General features: G+C 52.1%; 1 protein-coding gene across 1 annotated transcript in view; it reads left to right on the top strand.

The window, feature by feature from the left end:
- The window catches only part of LOC119967002 (inositol-trisphosphate 3-kinase B-like), a 181,689-nt gene extending 158,762 nt beyond the window's left edge, over positions 1-22,927 (top strand). The window contains exons 4-7 of the mRNA XM_038798989.1: positions 6,267-6,471; positions 12,906-13,007; positions 13,600-13,671; positions 22,685-22,927. Of these exons, the coding sequence (XP_038654917.1) occupies positions 6,267-6,471; positions 12,906-13,007; positions 13,600-13,671; positions 22,685-22,894 (589 nt within the window). The 3' untranslated portion in view covers positions 22,895-22,927. The remainder of the gene's footprint in view (positions 1-6,266; positions 6,472-12,905; positions 13,008-13,599; positions 13,672-22,684) is intronic.
- Positions 22,928-23,374: the final 447 nt, after the last annotated feature.

Here is a 23,374-nt window from a genome sequence, read left to right on the forward strand (position 1 = left end):
CCCTCCCTCCCCTCAGTGATGCCTGTTACTCACACTGCCCCCCTCCCGACCCTCAGTGATGCCTGTTACACACACTGTCCCCCCTACCTCCCCTCAGTGATGCCTGTTATTCACACTGTCCCCCTCCCTCCCCTCAGTGATGCCTGTTACTCACACTGTCCCCCTACCTACCCTCAGTGATGCCTGTTATTCACACTGTCCCCCCTCCCCTCAGTGATGCCTGTTATTCACACTGTCCCCCTCCCCTCAGTGATGCCTGTTACTCACACTGCCCCCCTCCCGACCCTCAGTGATGCCTGTTACTCACACTGTCCCCCTCCCTCCCCTCAGTGATGCCTGTTATTCACACTGTCCCTCTCCCTCCCCTCAGTGATGCCTGTTACTCACACTGTCCCCCCTCCCTACCCTCAGTGATGCCGGTTACTCACACTGTCCCCCCTCCCTACCCTCAGTGATGCCTGTTATTCACACTGTCCCCCCCTCCCCTCAGTGATGCCTGTTACTCACACTGTCCCCCCTCCCCTCAGTGATGCCTGTTACTCACACTGTCCCCCTCCCTCCCCTCAGTGATGCCTGTTATTCACACTGTCCCCCTCCCTCCCCTCAGTGATGCCTGTTACTCACACTGTCCCTCTCCCTCCCCTCAGTGATGCCTGTTATTCACACTGTCCCCCCTCCCTCCCCTCAGTGATGCCTGTTACTCACACTGTCCCCCCTCCCCTCAGTGATGTCTGTTACTCACACTGTCCCCCACTCCCTCCCCTCAGTGATGCCTGTTATTCACACTGTCCCCCTCCCTCCCCTCAGTGATGCCTGTTACTCACACTGTCCCCCCTCCCCTCAGTGATGCCTGTTATTCACACTGTCCCCTCCCTCCCCTCAGTGATGCCTGTTATTCACGCTGTCCCCTCCCTCCCCTCAGTGATGCCTGTTATTCACACTGTCCCCCTCCCTCCCCTCAGTGATGCCTGTTACTCACACTGTCCCCCTACCTCCCCTCAGTGATGCCTGTTACTCACACTGTCCCCCTCCCGACCCTCAGTGATGCCTGTTACTCACACTGTCCCCCCTCCCTCCCCTCAGTGATGCCTGTTATTCACACTGTCCCCCTCCCTACCCTCAGTGATGCCTGTTATTCACACTGTTCCCCCCTCCCCTCAGTGATGCCTGTTATTCACACTGTCCCCCCCTCCCCTCAGTGATGCCTGTTATTCACACTGTCCCCCTCCCTACCCTCAGTGATGCCTGTTACTCACACTGTCCCCTTCCCTCCCCTCAGTGATGCCTGTTATTCACACTGTCCCCCTCCCTCCCCTCAGTGATGCCTGTTATTCACACTGCCCCCCCTCCCTCCCCTCAGTGATGCCTGTTATTCACACTGTCCCCCTCCCTCCCCTCAGTGATGTCTGTTATTCACACTGTCCCCCCTCCCTCCCCTCAGTGATGCCTGTTATTCACACTGTCCCCCTCCCTCCCCTCAGTGATGCCTGTTATTCACACTGTCCCCCTCCCTACCCTCAGTGATGCCTGTTATTCACACTGTCCCCCCCCTCCCCTCAGTCATGCCTGTTATCCACACTGTCCCCCTCCCCCCTCAGTGATGCCTGTTACTCACGCTGTCCCCCTCCTGACCCTCAGTGATGACTGTTATTCACACTGTCCCCCTCCCCTCAGTGATGCCTGTTATTCACACTGTCCCCCTCCCTCCCCTCAGTGATGCCTGTTATTCACACTGCCCCCCTCCCGACCCTCAGTGATGCCTGTTATTCACACTGTCCCCCTACCTCCCCTCAGTGATGCCTGTTACTCACACTGTCCCCCTCCCCTCCCCTCAGTGATGCCTGTTATTCACACTGTTCCCCCTCCCCTCAGTGATGCCTGTTACTCACACTGTCCCCCCTCCCGACCCTCAGTGATGCCTGTTACTCACACTGCCCCCCTCCCTCCCCTCAGTGATGCCTGTTATTCACACTGTCCCCCCTCCCTCCCCTCAGTGATGCCTGTTATTCACACTGTCCCCCCTCCCCTCAGTGATGCCTGTTATTCACACTGCCCCCCCCTCCCCTCAGTGATGCCGGTTACTCACACTGTCCCCCTCCCTCCCCTCAGTGATGCCTGTTATTCACACTGTCCCTCCCTCCCCTCAGTGATGCCTGTTATTTACACTGTCCCCCCCTCCCCCCAGTGATGTCTGTTACTCACACTGTCCCTCTTCCCCTCTCCTCCGTGGTGCCTGGTGATGGGGTGATGGGAGAGGAGTGATGGAGTGAGGGGTGGGGGTTGGGGGGTGAGGGGAGGTGGGTAATGGGGTCAGGAGGTGATGGGGAGGGGAGGGGGATGGCCAGGGGAGGGGAAAATGGGGTGAGGTGTATCATGGGGAGTGGGATAATGATGATGATGGGGATGATAAAGAGGGATGAGGGGGAAGGGGATGGTGGGGAGAGGGATATTGTGGGGAGGGTATCATGGGGAGGGGTATAATGGGGTGAGGAGAGGATTGATGGGGAGGGGGTGATGGGAGTCATGGGGAGAGGGATATCATGGGGAGGGGTATAATGGGGTGAGTGGTATCATGGGGAGTGGGATAATGAGGATGATAGGGATGATGGGGAGGGGGATTATGGGGAGAAGGAGATCATGGGGAGGGCGATAATGAGGATGATGGGGATTACAGAGAGAGGGATGAGGGGGAAGGGGATGGTAGGGAGAGGGATAATGGGGTGAGTGGTATCATGGGGAAGGGTATCATGGTGTGGGGAGAGAGGTTGATGGGGGAGGGGATGATGTGGATCGTGGGGAGAGGAATAATGGGGATGAAGGGGATGATGGGGAGTGGGATTATGGGGAGAGGGAGATTATGGGGAGGGCGATAATGGGGTGAGGAGAGGCGGTTGATGCGGGAGGGGGTGATGGGGATCATGTGGAGGGCGATAACGAGGATGATGGGGATGACAGAGAGAGGGGTGAGGGGGAAGGGGATGGTGGGGAAAGGGATAATGGGGTGAATGGTATCATGGGGAGGGGTATCATGGGGTGGGGAGAGAGGTTGATGGGGGAGGGGATGATGGGGATGATGGGGAGAGGAATAATGGGGATGAAGGGGATGATGGGGAGTGGGATTATGGGGAGAGGGAGATCATGGGGAGGGCGATAATGGTGTGAGGGCGATGGGAATGATGGGAGGAGGGGGATGATGGCAAAGTGGTTAATGGGGATTGGGGGGAGGTTTGATGGGGAGGGGGATGATAGCATGAGGAGGCCATTTGGCCCTTCGAGCCTGCTCCACCATTCATTCTGATCATGGCTGATCATCAAGGTCAATACCCTAATCCCGCCTTCCCCCTTGATCCCTTTAGCCCCAAGAGCTAGATCTAATCCCTTCTTTAAATTACACAACATTTTGGCCTCAACTACTTTCTGTGGTAGTGAATTCCACAGATTCACCTCTCTCTGATTGCAGACATTGCTCCTCACCTCAATCTTAAAATATTTACCCCTTACCTTCAAACTCTAACCCCTAGTTCTGGACTCCCCCACCGTCGGGAACATTCTTTCCGAATCTACCCTGTCTAATCCGGTTAGAATTTTATAAATTTCTATCAGATCCCCTCTCACTCTTCCTAAACTCCAATGAATATAATCCAAACCGACTTAATCTCCCTGAACAGGCGCCGGAATGTGGCGACTAGGGGCTTCACAGTAACTTCATTGAAGCCTACTTCAATGAGCGATTTTCATTTTCATTTCATTTCTCCTCATATGACAGTCCTGCCATCCCAGGAATCAGCCTGGTAAACCTTCGCTGCACTCCCTGTACAGCAAGAACATCCTTCCTCAGATAAGGGCACCATATCTGCACACAATACTCCAGGTGTGGCCTCACCAATGTCCTATACAATTGCGGTAAAACATCCCTATTCCTATACTCAAATCCTCTCGCTATGAAGGCCAACAGACCATTTACCTTCTTTACCGCCTGCTATACCTGCGTGCTTACTCTCAGCGACTGATGCACGAGGACACCAAGGTCTTGCTATATATCCACTTTCTCAATTTACACCCATTCTAATAATAATCTGCCCTCCTATTTTTGCCACCAAAGCGAATAACCGCACATTTATCCACATTATGCTGCATCTGCCATGCATATGCCCACTCACTCAGCCTGTCCAAATCCTGCTGAAGCATCTCTGCATCCTCCTCACAGCTCACCCTCCCACCCAACTTTGTATCATCTGCAAATTTGGAGTCAATACATTTAGTTTCTTGTCTAAATTATTCATATATAATGTGAACAGTTGTGGTCCTAGCACAGATCCCTGCGGTACCCCACTAGCCATGCCTGCCAATTGGAAAAATACCCATTTATTCCAGCTTTTTGCGTCCTGTCTTCGAACCAGCTTTCTAACCATCTCAAGTCACTACCCGTAATCCCACGCGCTTTAACTTTACATATTAATCTGCCATTTGAGACCTTGTCGAAAGCTTTCTGAAAGTCTAAATAAACCACATCCACTGGTTCTCCTTGGTGAACTCTACTAGTTACATCTTCAAAGAATTCCAGTAGATTTGTCGAGCATGATTTTCCTTTCGCAAATCCATGCTGACTTTGTCTGATTACACCACTCCTTTCCAAATGCTGAGCTATGAAATCCTTAATAATGGACTCCAGCACCGTCCCTACTACCGACGTTAGACTCACTGGTCTGTAGTTCACGGTTTTCTTTCTACCTCCCTTTCTGAATAGCGGGATTACATTCGCTACCCTCAAGCGATGATGGTGAGGGGGGAGATGATGGGGAGTGGGGGAGGCGGCTGACGGGGAGGGGGAATATTAGCTCGGGGGTGGTGGAGGAGGAGGCTGATGCGGAGGGGAGAATGTTGTGGAGGGAGATGATGGGGAGGGGGAGAGGATGGTGGTGATGGGGAGGGAGATAATGGGGAGGGGGAGAGGATGGTGGTGATGGGGAGGGAGATGATGGGGAGGGGGAGAGGATGGTGGTGAAGGGGAGGGAGATGATGGGGAGGGGGAGAGGATGGTGGTGATGGGGAGGGAGATGATGGGGAGGGGGAGAGGATGGTGGTGATGGGGAGGGAGATGATGGGGAGGGGGAGAGGATGGTGGTGATGGGGAGGGAGATGATGGGGAGGGGGAGAGGATGGTGGTGATGGGGAGGGAGATGATGGGGAGGGGGAGAGGATGGTGGTGATGGGGAGGGAGATGATGGGGAGGGGGAGAAGATGGTGGTGATGGGGAGGGAGATGATGGGGAGGGGGAGAAGATGGTGGTGATGGGGAGGGAGATGATGGGGAGGGGGAGAGGATGGTGGTGATGGGGAGGGAGATGATGGGGAAGGGGAGAGGATGGTGGTGATGGGGAAGGAGATGATGGGGAAGGGGAGAGGATGGTGGTGATGGGGAGGGAGATGATGGGGAGGGGGAGAGGATGGTGGTGATGGGGAGGGAGATGATGGGGAGGGGGAGAAGATGGTGGTGATGGGGAGGGAGATGATGGGGAGGGGGGAGAGGATGGTGGTGATGGGGAGAGAGATGCTGGGGAGGGGGAGAGGATGGTGGTGATGGGGAGGGAGATGATGGGGAGGGGGAGAGGATGGTGGTGATGGGGAGGGAGATGATGGGGAGGGGGAGAGGATGGTGGTGATGGGGAGGGAGATGATGGGGAGTGGGAGAGGATGGTGGTGATGGGGAGGGAGATGATGGGGAGGGGGAGAGGATGGTGGTGATGGGGAGGGAGATGATGGAGAGGGGGAGAGGATGGTGGTGATGGGGAGGGAGATGATGGGGAGGGGGAGAGGATGGTGGTGATGGGGAGGGAGATGATGGGGAGGGGGAGAGGATGGTGGTGATGGGGAGGGAGATGATGGGGAGGGGGAGAGGATGGTGGTGATGGGGAGGGAGATGATGGGGAGGGGGAGAAGATGGGGGTGATGTGGAGGGAGATGATCGGGAGGGGGAGAGGATGAGGATGATGGGGAGTGGGTGAAGGGGATGACAGGGAGAGGGAAGGGGATGATGGGGTTGATGGAGTGGAGAGGGTGGGAGATGCAGAGACAAGGGGAGGAAAGTGGGGGATGGTGAGGGGAGGGGGAGAATTTTGAGAGGAGGGACAGCATGGTGAGGGGGGTGGGGGTTCGAGAGGGGCCGAGGAGAATGGTGAGAGGAAGGGGAGCATAGTTGGGTGAGGCATACCCATCCGCCTCCTGCCCACAGGCCCACACTCACCTTGCCAATTATGGTCTTCACAGAACGTACTTGGAAGATGAGTTGACCAAAGCGAGGAAGAAGCCCAGCCTGCGCAGGGACATGTACCTGAAGATGGTGGAGGTGGATCCTGAAGCACCGACGGAGGAGGAGAAGACTCAGCGAGCCGTCACTAAGCCGCGGTATATGCAGTGGAGAGAGACCATCAGCTCCACTGCCACACTGGGCTTCAGAATCGAAGGGGTTAAGGTGAGAGAGCCAGACACAACTCCAACATGTAGGCTCCAAATAAAAACTGAAAATGCTGCAAATGTTTTCCAGCTCAGGAAGCACCAGGGAAGAGATGTGGCGAGGGGGAAGGGGAACCAGGAAAATTGTGGAAAATCCTCTTGGCTCAGCTCCCCAGTGTGGTACCACGTCTGGGTGGGTTCCCTAGTGGTGGACTGACAGTGGAATGGGGAATATTCACCGCGGTTGGGCAGACAATCAGAGCTCTGAAGGACTCAATTAGTGACCATTTTCGCAGGGGGACACAGGTTTGTGTCTGTTGCAGGACCCCCGCCACCCCGACTGTGTCCAGAGCCCAGCATTGCTTCGCAGTTGGGCAGCTTCATGGGGCCAATCACTGGCTGAGGTTCCTGTCGATGTAAAGGGTGGACTGTCCGCAGTCACATCTATTCCCGCGGAGGCCCTAACCCTCTACGCTGATGGCCCTGACTGCTCTGGTTATAAAATATATTTGTACTCAGGAGTGTTTCAAATAATGATAGAATCGTTATAGCACACAGGTGGCCATTCAGCCCAGTGCATCCATGCTAGCTCTCCGAAGAAGCAATTCACATTCTGCCACTCCCCCACCTTTCCCCATATCCCTGCACATTCCTCGGGCGCGATTCTCCGGCCTTATTACGCTCTTGCTGAACCGAAACGAGGTCAGTGAATAACGCAGAGGCAGAAAATGGGAACTTCGCCAAGCGCCAAACAGTTTGTGATGCATCCGGCCCTTTCCCGTAGGCGAATTCGGAATCGTGCCGCAGCATGGCGATAAACTAATTATCACCACTAAGGCGCCATTTCCAAACAATTAACGGGACCACGCCTTATCCAACGGCCTCAGGTCATTCAGCGGCCTCCCAGAAAGACATCTTTACTCACAGGAAAAGAGACCGAGGGCTGCTGGGTTTGCTGCCCAGTGCTCGGTAGGGGATGGGGACGCTCGGCTGGGGGTGGGGGGACCCTCGGTGGGGGTGGGCTGCCATGGGAGGGTGTGGTGGAGGTGCAGGGGGTGGGCAACCAGGGGTCAACGGTGCGCAGCACCACAATGCCAACCCCTGAATCGTGTGCACCCATTCCTGGGGCAACCCTTGTCCCTGCCTGCCTGCCCCACCGACCACCCATACCCCCCACCGACTACCGAGGCCTCTGGCTGCGCGGCTGAAGGCTATTGCTAATAGGGAATTGGCAATCGTGGTTAACTGAGCACTTCACACAACCCAAGTGGATATTTTGAAATCCCTGGTCTCCTGTGCAATATTCCTCAATCAAACAAAAAGGCATTATTTGGTCACTATTCCTGTTTGTGGGAGCTTGCTGTGCATAAATTGGCTGCCATGTTTCCTACAGCACAACAATGATGACATGTCAAACATTATATATCAGCTGCAAAACTCTTGGGGATCACCCGAGCAGTGAAAAGCACTGGAAAATGCACATTCTTCCTCTATCTGCAAAACGTGGTGTGTGCTTCCTCCCCACCAGTGCTTCCTACACTGATTATTGGTGCTGCCTCTGGCCTTGGTCTCCGTGGTTACGATGCACAGAGGCTTAAGGACACCTGTGTTTCCATTCCGACTCTAAATTAAGCTGCTGAGCCCTTTCTTCACAGTTTCTGCCTGCACTTCGCTCCCCCCACTCACAACCCACACACACACATACACACTCACAGGAATGTCTGTTGCTGACACTTGGGAAAGCAGTCGTACATGGCAGCGGCTGAAGGAGGTCAAGTGCCGAGACGGGCCTGCAACACAGACTGAAGCCTAATTTAACATCCAGACAAAGAAAATAAACAACAGGGAAATATCCTTTTCTTTGTTTACAACTACTCACAGCAGGGAGGAGAGAATACGAGGGAAGGAGAATGAAGAGGGCATTTAATCCAATTTATTTCAGTTTACATATGGAATCTTTAATGCAGGCCAAAGGTACATTTATTCAACACTTTTCAAGAGCACCAAGCGTCTCAAAGCACATAACAGGCAATGCAGTACTTCTTTCTGAGGTGTGACTCTGTTCTAATGTAGGAGGCAGAGGAGTTAATCTGTGTTCAGAAACCCCCAACAGGCAGCATTATGATGATGACCAAATAATCCAATTTTGTGAGGTTGGTTGAGGGATAAATATTGGCCAGGACACCGGGGATAACTCCCCTTGCTCTTCATCAAAATGGGGGGGGGCGAGATTCTCCCGTCGGGAGACTAAGTGCCGACGCCGGAGTGAAAACTGGAGTGTTTCACTCCGGCGTCGGAGGCCGCTACTCGCCCCCTATTCTCCCACCCCCGGGGGGCTAGGAGCGGCGCCGCGTCATTTATGCACCTTGGCACCGCGTGAAAGTGGTGCCACGTAAATTACGCGGCCAGCGCCGCGTAAATGACGTCACCCGCGCACGCGCGGTTGCCGTCCTCCCCGCAAGAAATGTCGGAGTGATCCTGCGGGGCAGCGGAGGAAAGGAGTGCTTCCTTCAGAGAGGCCGGCCCGCCGATCGGTGGGCACCAATCGTGGGCCAGACCCCTTTTGGGCACCCCCTTGGTGCTGGATCCCCCCTCCCTCCCCCACAGGCCCCCCCCCCCCCCAGCGTTCCCACGCTGTTCACGCCAGCAGCGACCAGGTGTGGTCGGTGCCGGCGGGAACACGTCGTATTGGGCGGCCACGCCGGAGAATTGCCGCTCGCCCGTTACAAATGGCGAGCGGCGATTCTCCGAGCGGCCAGCCGTAAATCTCGCCGCGCCGGTTTTGGGGGGTGGGGGGTGGGAGAATCGCGTGCGGGTGCCGGGTCGGCGTGGCGGGATTCGCCGGTGCCTCCGCGATTCTCCCACCCGGTGTGGGGGGGGAGAGAATTGCGCCTGGGATCTGTTACATCCACCTGAGCAGGTAGATCTGGCCTCGGTTTAATGCGTCATCTCGTAGTGCAGCGATCCCTCAGCACTGCATTTGAGTGGGGGCCTTGGTTTTTGTGCTCAAGCTATTGAGCTGGACGTTGACTAAGAACCATGTGACTCGGAGGCAAGAGAGCCAACAACTGAACAGCGACTGACGCTGAAAGTGTTCCACGGTGTTTCATAGGAGTTAGGATTACCAAAGAAATGTTGATGAGTCACATGAGGAAATATTAGGGCAAATGTTCGGTTAAAAAGATAGGTTTTAAAGAGTGTTTGAATGAAGGAGAGTGAGGCAGAGAGGTTTAGAGAAGGAACCTCTGAGCTTAGGAAGGTATGGCCGCCAATGGTGGAACGATTCAAAGCAGGGATAATTAAGAGGCCAGAGTTAGAAGAGTGCAGATATCTCAGAGGATTGTGGGCTGGAGGGAATTACAGAGATAGGAGTGTGCACCTATCGGTCTGTGTTCTGAATTTTTCAGAAAGCGGGGGCTTGGGGAATGAATCCCAGCCGCCTCCAACAAACGCGCTGACATTTCACACTCTAACGAGCATTGATTGGCAGAAGGCAGGACATCCGTTCTCACTTGGGCAGAGGTCCCGCCTGGGAAATGGCTGCAGTTCTCTAGCCCCTCCATACACAGTGCTGCAGTGGCTAGAAGAGGGACTGCAGCAAAGTGCTTGGCACTAAGTGCAAAGAAGCCAGAGCGAAAGTAAGTGGCAGGAGTCCCAGACAGAGGAGGGTAGGGGATGCCTGGGGTTCGTGAGGGAGGTGTTAAACCAGGGGTTGGTTTAGCACAGTGGGCTAAACAGCTGGCTTGCAATGTAGAACACGACCAGCAGCGCGGGTTCAAATCCCGCACAGGCCTCCCCGATCAGGTGCCAGAATGTAACGGCGAGGGGCTTTTCACAGTAACTTCATTGAAGTCTACTTGTGACAATAAGCGATTATTATTATGGGGTCCTGGGGGAGGAATATCCTGAGGTCTACTCTTCGGGACTTGATGAAAGGACTTGACCAGTCAGAAGGAGGCACCTCATCCCCCACCCTTACTGCCTGAGATGGAGGTTTGGTCATTTTTCTGTTTGTTTTGTGTTCTGGTTATTTATTGGATATTTAATGGCCTTAAATTGAGGCAAGGGCAGTCTTGCCCTGTTCTCACCCACTCCCTCTCCACTCTTTCCCTCCTCCTCCCCGTGCCCCCCCCCCATTGTAAAATTGCTTCCAGTTCAGGGTAGGTCGGTTCTCACAGGGAATCCCATCCATGCAATATCTGTGTTTGTGTGTGAGACTGTATATGTGTGAGACTGTATATGTGTGTGACTGTATAGTGTGTCTAACTGTATGTGCGCGACTGCATGTGTGACTCTATGTCTGCTTGTATGTGACTATGTGTCTGTGGATGTGTCTTCTTGGGAGAAGGCAGGTGAATGGCGATGAGAAAAATATCAGCCATGATTGAATGGCGGAGCAGACTCGATGGGCCGAGTGGCCTAATTCTGCTCCTGTGTCTTACAGTCTTGTTGTGTGTGTGACTGTGTATGTGTGTGTGACAATGACTTTGTGTGTGTGACTGTACGAGTGTGTGTGTGACTGTCAGAGTGTGTGTAAAAGACTGTATGAGTGTGTGTGAGATTGTGAGTGTGTGACTGTGTGGTAATACCACTGTATATATATGTGTGTGCCTCTATTAGGGGATGTACAATAGTACCGGCTATTACAGGTTTGTCGGTAAGCTCCTGCATAGTTTGTCGGTAAGCCCCTGCCGGCTAGCTCCGCCCACAGGAGCAGTATAAATATCCATGAGGTCTTCTGAGCTGTCATTTTACAGCTCCACTTGAGGTAATAACATCTCACGGTAATAAAGCCTCTTTTGTACTGTTTTCGTGTTTCTGTGTGCAATTGTTAGCGCAACAGACTGTATGAGTGTGTGTCTGTGAGACTATATGAGTGCATACACATTTATATGACTTTGTGTGTATGAACATGTGTCAGTGTGTATCAGTGTAGTTTTGTAAATTTAGAGTGCCCAATTAGTTTTTTTCCAATTAAGGGGCAATTTAGTGTGGCCAATCCACCTACCCTGCACATCTTTGGGTTGGGGGGGCGAAACCCACGCAGACACGGGGAGAATGTGCAAACTCCACACGGACAGTGACCCGGGGCCGGGATTCGAACCCGGGTCCTCAGCGCCGTAGGTAGCAGTGTTAACCACTGTGCCACGTGCCACCCAGTGTGTATCAGTGTACTTAATAATAATATTTTATTGTCACAAGTATGAAGTTACTGTAAAAAGCCCCTAGTCGCCACATTCCAGCGCCTGTTCGGGGAGGCCGGTACAGGAATTGAACCCGCGTTGCTGGCCTTGTTCTGCATTACAAACCAGCTGTCTAGCCCACTGAGCTAAACTAAGCTGCAGGAGTGAGTTTCGGGATGTATGCAAAGGAGTATTTGTTGGTGTATAGAAGCGTGTGTTTTGCTGTACAGAAGTGTGTGTGTTGGTGTATATGAGGCAGTGTTGGTGTGTAGAAGTATGTGTTGGTTTATATAACTGTGTGTTGGTACACCTGTGAGTGTAGAATTCCGACAGAGCAGAAGGAAGCTATTGGCCCATCGAGTCTGCACTCAAAGTGCACCCTCACCTGTAACCCCCACCTAACCTGCACATTAAGGGGGAATTTAGCACAGCCAATCCACCTAAGCTGCACATCTTTGGACTGTGGGAGCAAACCGGAGCACCCGGAGGAAACCCACGCAGACACGGGGAGAACGTGCAGACTCCGCACAGACATCTGAGGCCAGAATTGAACCTGGGTCCCTGGCGCTGTGAGGCAGCAGTGCTAACTGCTGTGCCACCGTGCCGCTGTTGAGTGTGTTAGTCTATAGAAGTATGTGCTAATGTGTGGAAGCCTTGCTTCCTTTTGAATTACTCAAGTGTTTGGCTAGCCTCCAGTTGCTTTCTCCATGGAGACGCCTTGACCAATCAGAGTCGATTTGCCAACCAATCAACCTTTTCTCCTGTGGTATAAATTGTAGCGATGTTTGAAATTTGGCATTCATGCGTTTGTCCTGATTTGAAAAAAATGAAATGAAATGAAAATCGCTTATTGTCACGAGTAGGCTTCAAATGAAGTTACTGTGAAAAGCCCCTAGTCGCCACATTCCGGTGCCTGTCCGGGGAGGCTGTGCAAGATGAAAAGCTTTGGCGACCTGTCTCTCTTTCTGTGCTGAGTAAGAGACGGGATATAACCTAAACTTCGCAACTGCGCGCGATATTACAGCAGTGAATCTGTTTCCTGATAGTCAGCCTCAGTGTCTGTTACATTGTGAGCCGAGGTGTGTAAGTTGGGTCCTTTGCCTCCTTGGAGTTTAGCAACCCATTTAATTACGGTGGAGAGATCTGCTCAGCCTGTTGGGAGAGAGCGACCTTCCATACAATTAACTTGGATTGAGCCTACTTTTAGGCCCAAGAGGTGAAAGGTCAGTGTTGTTTGCATGCTTCTGTTAATTATTTCTTCTTCTTACAGAACGAAGACGGGTCTGTGAACCGTGACTTTAAGAAGACAAAGACCAAAGAGCAGGTTGTGGTGGCATTCCGAGAGTTCACCAAGGGAAACAAGATTATTTTGGTAAGTTTGTTGGTGTTTGCGGGCAGCACGGTGGCGCAGTGGTTAACACTGCTGCCTCACGGCGCCGGGTCCCAGGTTGGATCCCGGCTCTGGGTCCCTGTCGTGTGGAGTTTGCACATTCTCCCCGTTTTTGCGTGAGTTTTGCCCCCACAACCCAAAAGATGCGCAGGTTAGGTGGATTGGCCACGCTAAATTTCCCCTTAATTGGAAAAAAAATGAATTGGGTATTCTAAATTTTTAAAAAAAAGAAGAGGACACAGGTCAAAATAATGGACAAAATGAGTAAAAGTGACGTGAGGACCCAGAAGGGGGTTGACATCTGGAACGAACTTCCTAGGTTGAGGCAGGTTGATCTTCAAAGAGGAATTGGATTGTTATCAGATAAAAAAGAATGTGCAGGTTACAGGGATAAGCGGGAGGGTTGGGGTGGGATTCGGTAATATGCTCTTTCAAAGGGCCAGTGCAGAGTCAATGGGCCCAATGGCCTCCTTCTGCAGTGTATAGATTCTGTGATTCTCACTCTGAGCTCGGGGAGGGGGAAAGGGAAGGGGGGATAATCAGTTCAGTGATTCCCGCGTTCTGTCTGTTCCAGAAAACATACCTCGATCGTTTGAAGCTGATTAAGGACACTCTGGAGGATTCTCCTTTCTTCAAAACTCATGAGGTGAGTGGAGATTAGTATTTTCCAAAGAGTTATCGATAAACTATTGACTAATGGGGCATCCTTCCTGTCACCGTGCCTATTAAGATAAACTGGGAAGATTGCCCCTGTCCAGTATTACCTCCGAATAGGACCTGAGTCTTGTTGATATCACACAGACACAAGGTTGGAAGACTTTTGAATTGCACCTGATTTGCCTTCGCGCCAGGAGCACACATCAGGCAGCAAGACCTAATCCTTTGCCATGCACAAGTTTGCACGATTAGGATTGTAATCCCGCTATCGGGCCGTCATTTTGAGCAGGCAGCCCGAGAGCGGGGTTCGACAGCTGGGCCCCCCTTGCAATACAGTTCAGCCCCTCACCCCCACCCGCATCTCAATCCAGCCACTAGTCCCCACCCCAATGGGTTTTTCTGGGACGCCCCTGCCCCGTCCCAAACAGTACATGGGTGACCCGACGTCCCCCAGCAGAGACCCCCTAATTAAAGAGATTCACGCCACAGACCTCCCATAAGAGACCCCTACCTGTAAGGCCGCCGCAGAAGAGAGCTCCCTGCCTGGAAGACCCCCAGAAGAGGGACCTCTGTCTTTGTTTTCATTCATTATTAATTCTTGGGATGTGGGTGTCGCTGCCTGTGCCTGCATTTCTTGCCCATCCCTAATTGCCCTTGGGGGGTGGCAGTTAACAGTCAACCACATTGCTGTGGGTCTGGAGTCACATGTAGGCCAGACCAGGTAAGGATGGCAGATTTCCTTCCCGGAAGGACATTATAATTATAATATAATAATCTTTATTGTCACAAGTAGGTTTACATTAACACTGCAATGAAGTTACTGTGAAAATCCCCTAGTCGCCACATTCCGGAGCCTGTTCAGGTACACTGAGGGAGAATTCAGAATGTCCAATTCACCTAACAGCACATCTTTCGGAACTTGTGGGAGGAAACCGGAGCATCCGGAGGAAACCCACGCAGACACGGGGAGAATGTGCAGACTCCGCACAGACAGTGACCCAAGCCGGGAATCGAACCTGGGACTCTGGCGCTGTGAAGCAACGGTGCTAACCACTGTGCTACAATCAATAAGGTTTCATGGTCATCATTAGACTTCTAATTCCAGATATTTATTGGATTCAATTTGCACCACCTGCCGTGGTGGGATTCGAACCCGGATCCGCAGTGCATGTCTCTGAATTACTGATCCAGTGACAAATGCAGGAGGGCATCAAGGGCAGCCTGAATGAATCTGGAGGCAGTTTTGTCCCCTTAGGGGGACTTCTCTCCATACTCTGATTGCACAGACATTAGAAGTCCTCACAATATGCAGCTTCCTCTCTTCAATGAGCACCTGATGGGTCACCTGACATGCCTAACAGGTACATACTTATCAAGGACATGCAGTGGTTGTTCCTTGAACATGCTCCACATTTCCATCGTGCCCATCCCCTGCAGTTTTCCTCTCCAGCCGATGCATCCTAAGTCTTGCCTCATCGCATCATAATTGCCTTTCCCCCAGAGAGGGGGAATCTATGAGGAGAGGGAGAGGGGGAATCTTTGGGGAGACTGGGAGATGAAGAATCTCTGAGGAATCTCCGAGGATTGCAGTATGAAGACACAGAGGTTATGCTGCAGCTATACAAAACCCTGGTTAGACCCTACTTGATGTACTGAGAGTACTTCTGGGCACCACACTTTAGGAAAGATATTTTGGCCTTGGAGAGGTGGCGACATAGGTTTACAAAAATGATACCTGGACTAAGGGGGTTAAGTTATGAGGAGAGATTACTCAAATTTGACTTGTTTTTGCAAGAATTTAGAAGGCTAAGGGGTGATCTGATCATGATATTAACAGGGAAAGGCAGGGTAGACAAAATAAACCTTTACCACTGATTGGAGATTCTAAAACTAGGGGGCATTGTCTGAAAATTAGGGCTGGACCGTTCAGGAGAAATGTTTGGAAGAAACTCTTCACTCAAAGGTTGCTAGAGGTTTGGGTCTCCCTTCCACGTACAGCAGGTGAAGCTAGAACAGTTGTTAAATTTAAATCCGAGATGGATAGATTTTTGTGAAGCAAAGATATTAAACAAGGCAGGTAAATGGCGGTGATGTGTTGGGAAAGCTGGGTCTGCGAGGACTGCGTTTACTGCAGTAGTGAGAGAGACAGGCTTCCAACACTTGGAGAAATGCAACTCTATTTTATTGAACTCTTAACTATCATACATACTTTAACTGTGGGTTGACACTATGCTGAGTTGACTGGAGACCTGAGGCTAACCTGACCAGACTATCTTACTTGCACATGGTGTATGTTCTAGCTGCTGCTCACGAGCTCTGACTGTCTCAGAGGCTGGATCCCAAGAGAGCGGGAAAACTGGTGCCCTCTGGCTTTATAGTGGCCGTGTCCTGTCTGGTGATTGGCTGCTGTGTTCTGTGTGTTCATTGGTCATCCTGTGTGTCAATCACTGCCTGTCTGCACTCCATCATATACCTGGATGTATATTATGACATCTCCCCCCTTTTTCTAACTTTTAATAAAATGTGTGTCGGTCAATAAATAGTGAGTGTGTGTGTAAAGGAGCCTGACTATGTACAAAGTATGTTAACGTATTTACATGGCAAGGTGTCCAGTGCAGATAGTGGGCATATAACAAATGAGGAAAAAACAATATGTACAGATGTGTAAACGGATCACAAGGTAATGCAACAGTCAGTCCATAAATTCAGTCTCTGTGCGGGCGATGAATTCTGGTTGACCGCCTCAAGGGTGGGTCAAGGGCCGCCTGCACTTGAATGGGCGGAACTGCCTCCATTGTAGAGGACGGTAACAGAAATGGCAGATCGGTGGCCTCGTGGAAGGGCACGTTCTGAGGAACCAGCATGCGAGGCGGGACATCACGTTCAGGTGGCGGGCGTGGAAGCAGCCGCAGGGCCCGCCTATTACGCCGAAGAAAGGAGCCATCATGCATGCGAATGAGGAACGATCTCGGGGCCACTTGCTTAACCACCACAGCTGTGGCAGACCAGCCACCGTCAGGTAGCTGAACATGAACTCGGTCAGCAGGGACCAGAGCAGGGAGATCTGTGGCGTGGGCATCATACGCCGACTTGCATTGGGCCCGAGACTGTTGCATCCTCTGCAGGACCGGGAAGTTGTCAAGGTCCGGGATGTGGATAGCCGGCACCGTCGTCCGCAGTGTGCGGTTCATTAGCAGCTGTGCTGGGGACAGGCCAGCGGACAAAGGAGTCGCCCTGTAGGCTAACAGTGTCAGGTTAAAATCCGAACCCGAGTCAGCAGCTTTGCACAACAGCCTATTAACAATGTGGACCGCCTTTTCAGATTTCCCATTCAACTGGGGGTAGTGGGGGCTTGAAGTGACATGCCTAAAATTGTACAGCCGGGCACAATCCGTCCACTCCTGGCTGAAGAAGCACGGGCTATTATCAGTCATAACTGTAAGTGGAATGCCATGACGGGCAAAAGTCTCCTTGCATGCCTTGATGACTGTTGCTGATGTGAGGTCAGTCAGTCTGACCACCTCGGGGTAGTTGGAAAAATAGTCCACGAGGAGGACATAGTCTTGGCCCTTTGCATGAAAGAGGTCAACACCAACTTTGGACCATGGGGAGGACACCAGTTCATGCGGCTGTAGAGTCTCTTTAGGCTGAGCCGGCTGGAACCGTTGGCACGTTGGGCCATTGAGGACCATGTTGGTGATATCCAGACTGATGCCTGGCCAATACACTGACTCTCGGGCTCGCCGGCGACACTTTTCGTCCCCCAGGTGACCCTCGTGGATTTGACCGAGGACCAGCTCTCGCATGCTCTGTGGGATTACTATCCTGTCCATTAGTATGCCATCCACTACCGCTAGATCGTCCTTTACATTATAAAACTGGGGGCACTGCCCCTTTTGCCAACCATCCGTGAGATGGCGCATCACCCGCTGGAGCAGAGGATCCCTGGCCGTCACCTGACGAATCTGCACGACCCTTTCATCAGTGGCCGGAAAGTTGGAGGCACAAAACTTCACGTGAGCGTCGATCTGACAGACGAGGTGCGACTGCTCACACGGCGTGGTGATGGATCGAGAGAGTGCGTCGGCCACAATGAGCTCCTTGCCAGTGGTGTAGACCAGGTCAAAATCATAGCGGCGGAGTTTGAGGAGGATACGTTGTAGCCGTGGTGTCATATCATTGAGGTCCTTCTGGATGATGTGAACCAATGGCCTGTGATCTGTCTCAACCGTGAATTTGGGGAGTCCATACACATAATCATGGAATTTGTCAATGCCCGTGAGGAGGCCCAGGCATTCTTTTTCGATTTGAGCATATCGCTGCTCAGTAGGTGTCATGGCTCTAGATGCATATGCGACTGGGGCCCAGGAGGAGGATTCGTCCCGCTGGAGGAGTATTGCCCCAATGCCAGCCTGGCTCGCGTCGGTGGAGGTCTTCATCTCCTTGGCGGGGTTGAAAAACGCCAGTACCGGGGCCTTGGTGAGTTTCGCCCTGAGCTCACGCCACTCTCGCTCATGAGCGGGGAGCCACTGGAAGTCGGCAGTCTTTTTTACGAGATTGCGGAGAGCTGTGGTGTGTGATGCAAGGTTGGGGATAAACTTCCCAAGGAAGTTGACCATCCCTAGGAAGCGGAGAACCACCTTCTTGTCCTCCGGGGTCTTCATGGCGTTGATCGCGACACTTTGTCTGCATCTGGCTGCACACCGAACTGCGAAATATGGTCGCCAAGGAACTTTATTTCTGATTGACCGAATGAGCATTTGGCTCTATTGAGTCGGAGGCCATGCTCGTGGATCCTGTGGAACACTCGTTTGAGGCGATCGATGTGCTCCTGAGGAGTTGTGGACCAGGCAAGGATATCATCGACGGACACTCGCACCCCCTCGATGCCCTCCATCATTTGCTCCATGATGCGGTGGAACACCTCCGAGGTGGAGATGATGCCAAAGGGCATTCAGTTGTAACAGTAGCGACCGAACGGGGTATTAAATGTGCACAGCTTTCGATTGGACGTGTCCAGCTGTATTTGCCAAAACCCCTTGGAGGCATCCAGCTTCGTGAAAAACTTGGCGTGAGCCATTTCGCTGGTGAACTCTTCTCGCTTTGGGATAGGGTAGTGTTCCCTCATGATGTTACGGTTCAAATCTTCGGGGTCGATACAAATGCGAAGTTCCCTGACGGTTTTTTGACACAAACCATGGAGCTAACCCAGTCCGTGGGTTCCGTGACCTTAGAAATGATGCCCTGGTCCTGGAGGTCCTGCAGCTGCTGCCTGAGGCGGTCCTTAAGGGGTGCCGGCACCCAACGGGGTGCATGGACCACAGGTGTGGCATTCGGTTTCAGTAGTATCTTGTATCGGTAGGGGAGTGTGCCCATACCTTCGAACACGCCGTGGTAATGTGCTATGATGTCATCGAGTTGGGCTTGGAAGTTGACATCAGGCGAGGCTGTTGCCTGTGTGGACGCCATGGTGTGAACCCGCTGCACTAAGGTCAGGAGTTTACAGGCCCGAGCACCGAGCAGGGAAGCTCTGTTGGTTCCTACAATTTCAAAACGCAGCGTTGCTTTTGAAGAACGATGGGATACCGCAAGCTGGCATGAGCCACTGGCAGCAATGGCATTGCCATTGTAGTCAAGACGCTGGCAGGCCGGTGGAAGAATGCTTGGCTTAACGTGGATGGTGTCAAGGTCAGACTTTGAAATGAGGTTCGCTGAGGCACCGGTGTCCAGCCTGAAGCGTATGTGAGCCTTGTTGACCGTAAGGGTGGCACACCACTCGTGGTCCGGTTCAATGCTCATCACTGGAAGTTGTTTCACCATCTTTGCTGAAGGCAGCGTATGCTTGGTGATGATGTCCACACGGAATGGGGATGTGAGGCCCTCGGTGTCAGGATCTGGAACCATGTTGGAGTCGGAGTCTGCAACGGGTTGCTGTACTGACCGGACGTCCCTGCGCTGCGGCTGGGATCGCTGTGTGTTGGGCAGTTGAGCAGATCTGCACAGGGCTGCGTAGCGGCCAAGCTTGCCACACTGCAGACAGCGTAGAGATTTCGCGGGACATTGCCACTTTAAATGGGCGGAGCCACAGTTGTTGTACGTCATGGCGCCGATGTCAGGATGCTCCGTGCGCCACCGCGCATGCGCAGTGCGGTAGAGACGATGTGCGCACCTGCGCAGTTCGGTCGTCGGCCTCGCCGACCCCCTGGTTGTGGCGCGCATGCGCAGGAGCCCGGGAAAGGCGCGCGTAATGGCTGCCCTCATCCCGACTCAGGCCCTGGAGCTGTTTGATGGCCTGCACCCGCTCCGCATCGTGGGGGCCTTGCCGCGCCTTCTCTGCTGCCTTGATATGGGAGTACCGGTTATTAGCGTGCTCATGTAGGACGCAGGTCTCGATGGCGATGGTGAGGGTGAGCTGCTTAACTTTCAGGAGCTGCTTGCGAAGGGGATCGGAGTGGACCCCGAAAATGATCTGGTCGCGGATCATGGAATCGGAAGTGGAGCCGTAGTTGCAGGATTGCGCGAGGATCGGAGATGGGTTAAAAAGGACTGAAAAGGTTCATCCTTACCCTGAAGCCTCTGCTGGAACACAGTGTTCAAAGCTCTCATTGACTTCGATGTCACAGTGGGTGTCGAACTTCAGCAGGACTGTTTTAAACTTTGTCTTGTCCTCGCCTTCAGCACAGGTGAGGGAGTTAAAGATGTGGGTAGTGTGGTCCCTGGCTGTATAGAGGAAGAGAGCAATCTCCCTGGCATCTGATGCGGCTTCGAGGTCTGTGGCTTTAAGACATAGCTGGAACTTCAGCTTGAAAATCTTGCCGGCGATGCGGAGCGGTGGGAGAGGGCGGACGCTGTCCATGTTACCGGATGGCTGATCGCTGGTCAAAGGCAGATTATCTCAAGGTAGGTCCATCAAACTCGAGCATGACTCACTGGTACCATGATGTGTTGGGTAAGCTGGGTCTGCGAGGACTGCGTTTACTGTAGCAGTGAGAGAGACAGGCTTCCAACACTTGGAGAAATGCAACTCAATTTTATTGAACTCTTAACTATCATACATACTTTAACTGTGGGTTGACACTATGCTGAGTTGACTGGAGACCTGAGGCTAACCTGACCAGACTGTCTTACTACCACATGGCGTATGTGCTAGCTGCTGCTCACGAGCTCCGACTGTCCCAGAGGCTGGATCCCGAGAGAGCGGGAAAACTAGTGCCCTCTGGCTTTATGGGCATCCTGTGTGTCAAGCACTGCCTGTCTGTGCACCATCATATACCTGTGTGTATATTATGACAGGCGGGACAGGCTCGAGGGGCTGAATGGCCTACTCCTGTTCCTATCTTCCAAAACTGGGAGAGGGGAATCTCTGGGGAGAGGGGGAATCTCTCAGGTGACTGGGAGAGGTCAGAGAATATTTTTGGATCTGTTTTTATTCAAGGTATGAGTTGTGTTTTGTATTATACTGGCTGCTGATAAAGAAGCTGTAAAAACTGTAGCTGGTGGTGGAATGTGCCTGAGATTTATGAGCGAGTGGGAATGTGGGCGAACGGACAGAGACTTGGCAAGCTCCATTTACGACAGACTGATTTAAAGTGTTGTTGTTGATTTGTTTCTGGCAGTAATCTCTCATCTCTGTTTATCTGTTTATTGCACTATGTCCATGGTTACTGCCTGTCCACATGCTTTCCTAAAGTTTCCTAGGAGATTTGGGAGTTTTAAAAATTAGATGTTGATTGAGATTTTTCATTTTACAAACAACACTACAGAACTACAAGAATGATACAGCACAGCAGGAGGGGGAAAAGGCTCCACATGCATGAATTCAGAGGGGAACAGGAGAACAGTATGATTAGCTTGATCCAATCATTAGACTTAACTAGCTGCCTCTGTAAGCCTCACCAGAGAAGGAGGGGGAAGCGGGATAAGGCCGTGTAAACATGGTAAAATGGTGCACACCTTCCCACACAGCCTATGCTCACAATTACCACAAGAGTTCAGGATACATTTTTTGCGCAATGTTCTGGCACGCACCAATATATATCTTCCCTACTCCAGCAGCAGCAATGACACACTGGCAGCATGCAGCATGGTAGCACAGTGGTTAGCACTGTTGTTTCACAGCGCCTGGGACCCGGGTTCGATTCCCCGCTGGGTCACTGTCGGTGCGGAGTCTGCACGTTCTCCCCGTGTCTGTGTGGGTTTCCTCCGGGTGCTCCGGTTTCCTCCCACAAGTCCCGAAAGACGTGCTGTCAGGTGAATTGGACATTCTGAATTCTCCCTCTGTGTACCCAAACAGGCGCCGGAGTGTGGTGATTAGGGGATTTTTACCGTAACTTCATTGCAGTGTTAATGTAAGCCTGCTTGTGACAATAGTAAAAATTTTTATTATTATTCTAATCTCCTCTGCTTGGATACCAGACCCATCTGCAGCCATGCAGGAACCAATCATGGAATCTTTATACCTTGCCTTAAAAAAAGGAAGCATGCAAAGAAAATACGCAAAAAAAAACAGTTCTAAAGAGGTTTCATGTTAATCACATCGTTGAGACTAAAAGAAAACAGGTGATGGGTATTCATTGTCTTTCGGGCACTGGTAAATAGGTGATAGCTGGGACACTGGGCGTTAATGTAAGAGCTGTGAGACTGAACAAGTCAATTAACTCACAGAACGCCTCTGAAAAGCTCTGTGCCTTGGTTTCACCAACCAGCTTGGATCCTATTACCATGAAGGTCGATGTAAACAGATCCTGTGATACCATTGGATGTAGAGCCAGCATCCTGGCCAATAATTAGCCCTCAACTAACATCATCAACACAGTCACTACTTTTGTGGGGTCTTGCTGTGCATACATTGACGACCGTGCGTTTCCTCCATTACAATAACGGTTCCACTTCAAAAGGCATTTCATTGGTTTCAATGCGCAATGGGAGTGTTCTGGGAGGGTTGTGGAAGTCTCTATATAAATAACTGTGCATTGATGGCCCCTCCCTTTGTTGTACCCCAGGTGATCGGAAGCTCTTTGCTCTTTGTACATGACAGGCGGGACATGGCCAAGGTTTGGATGATCGACTTTGGCAAAACAACACCCCTGCCCGAGGGCCAGGTCCTGACCCACCGGCGGCCCTGGGTGGAGGGCAATCGAGAGGACGGCTATCTCTGTGGCCTGGATAACCTCGTCTGCATCATGATGGATATGTTGGAGGAGCAAAACTGAGATGGAGCTTGAACTTCCTCCCAACAACTGAACTGGTCCTTGTCCGTCAGTACATGCCGCACTACAGAACGTTCTCGAGCAAGCCCGCCCACCCCCCACTCCACACTGTGAAAGCTGGCTACACAGAGCAGACAGGCTCGACTCTGATATGACATTAAACTGCCAGAGTCAAGACTCTAGACAACAAGATCCATGTTCTCTCTCCTCCCTCTCCTTAACCTCCTCCTTTTCTTTCTGTGTCCTACTTCCCCATGCCCCTTCCCCCACTCCCCTTCCCCTCACACTCCCATCCCTCAGTTATTTGCTGGAAAAACTCAGAATCTGTCTCAATATGCAGCAGTCGGTCCTGAGGCTCAAAACAGCAAGGGAGGATGAGATGAATCAGATCCTTCAAGGCAGTTCGAGAATGTTCCAGATGTTTAACCGCATTAGACTTTAGGGTCACCAACATGCCTTAACTTTTTAATTCAAACGCCAGTG

Source organism: Scyliorhinus canicula, chromosome 6 (genome assembly GCF_902713615.1).
Source record: "Scyliorhinus canicula chromosome 6, sScyCan1.1, whole genome shotgun sequence".
Taxonomy (NCBI): Eukaryota; Metazoa; Chordata; class Chondrichthyes; order Carcharhiniformes; family Scyliorhinidae; genus Scyliorhinus; species Scyliorhinus canicula.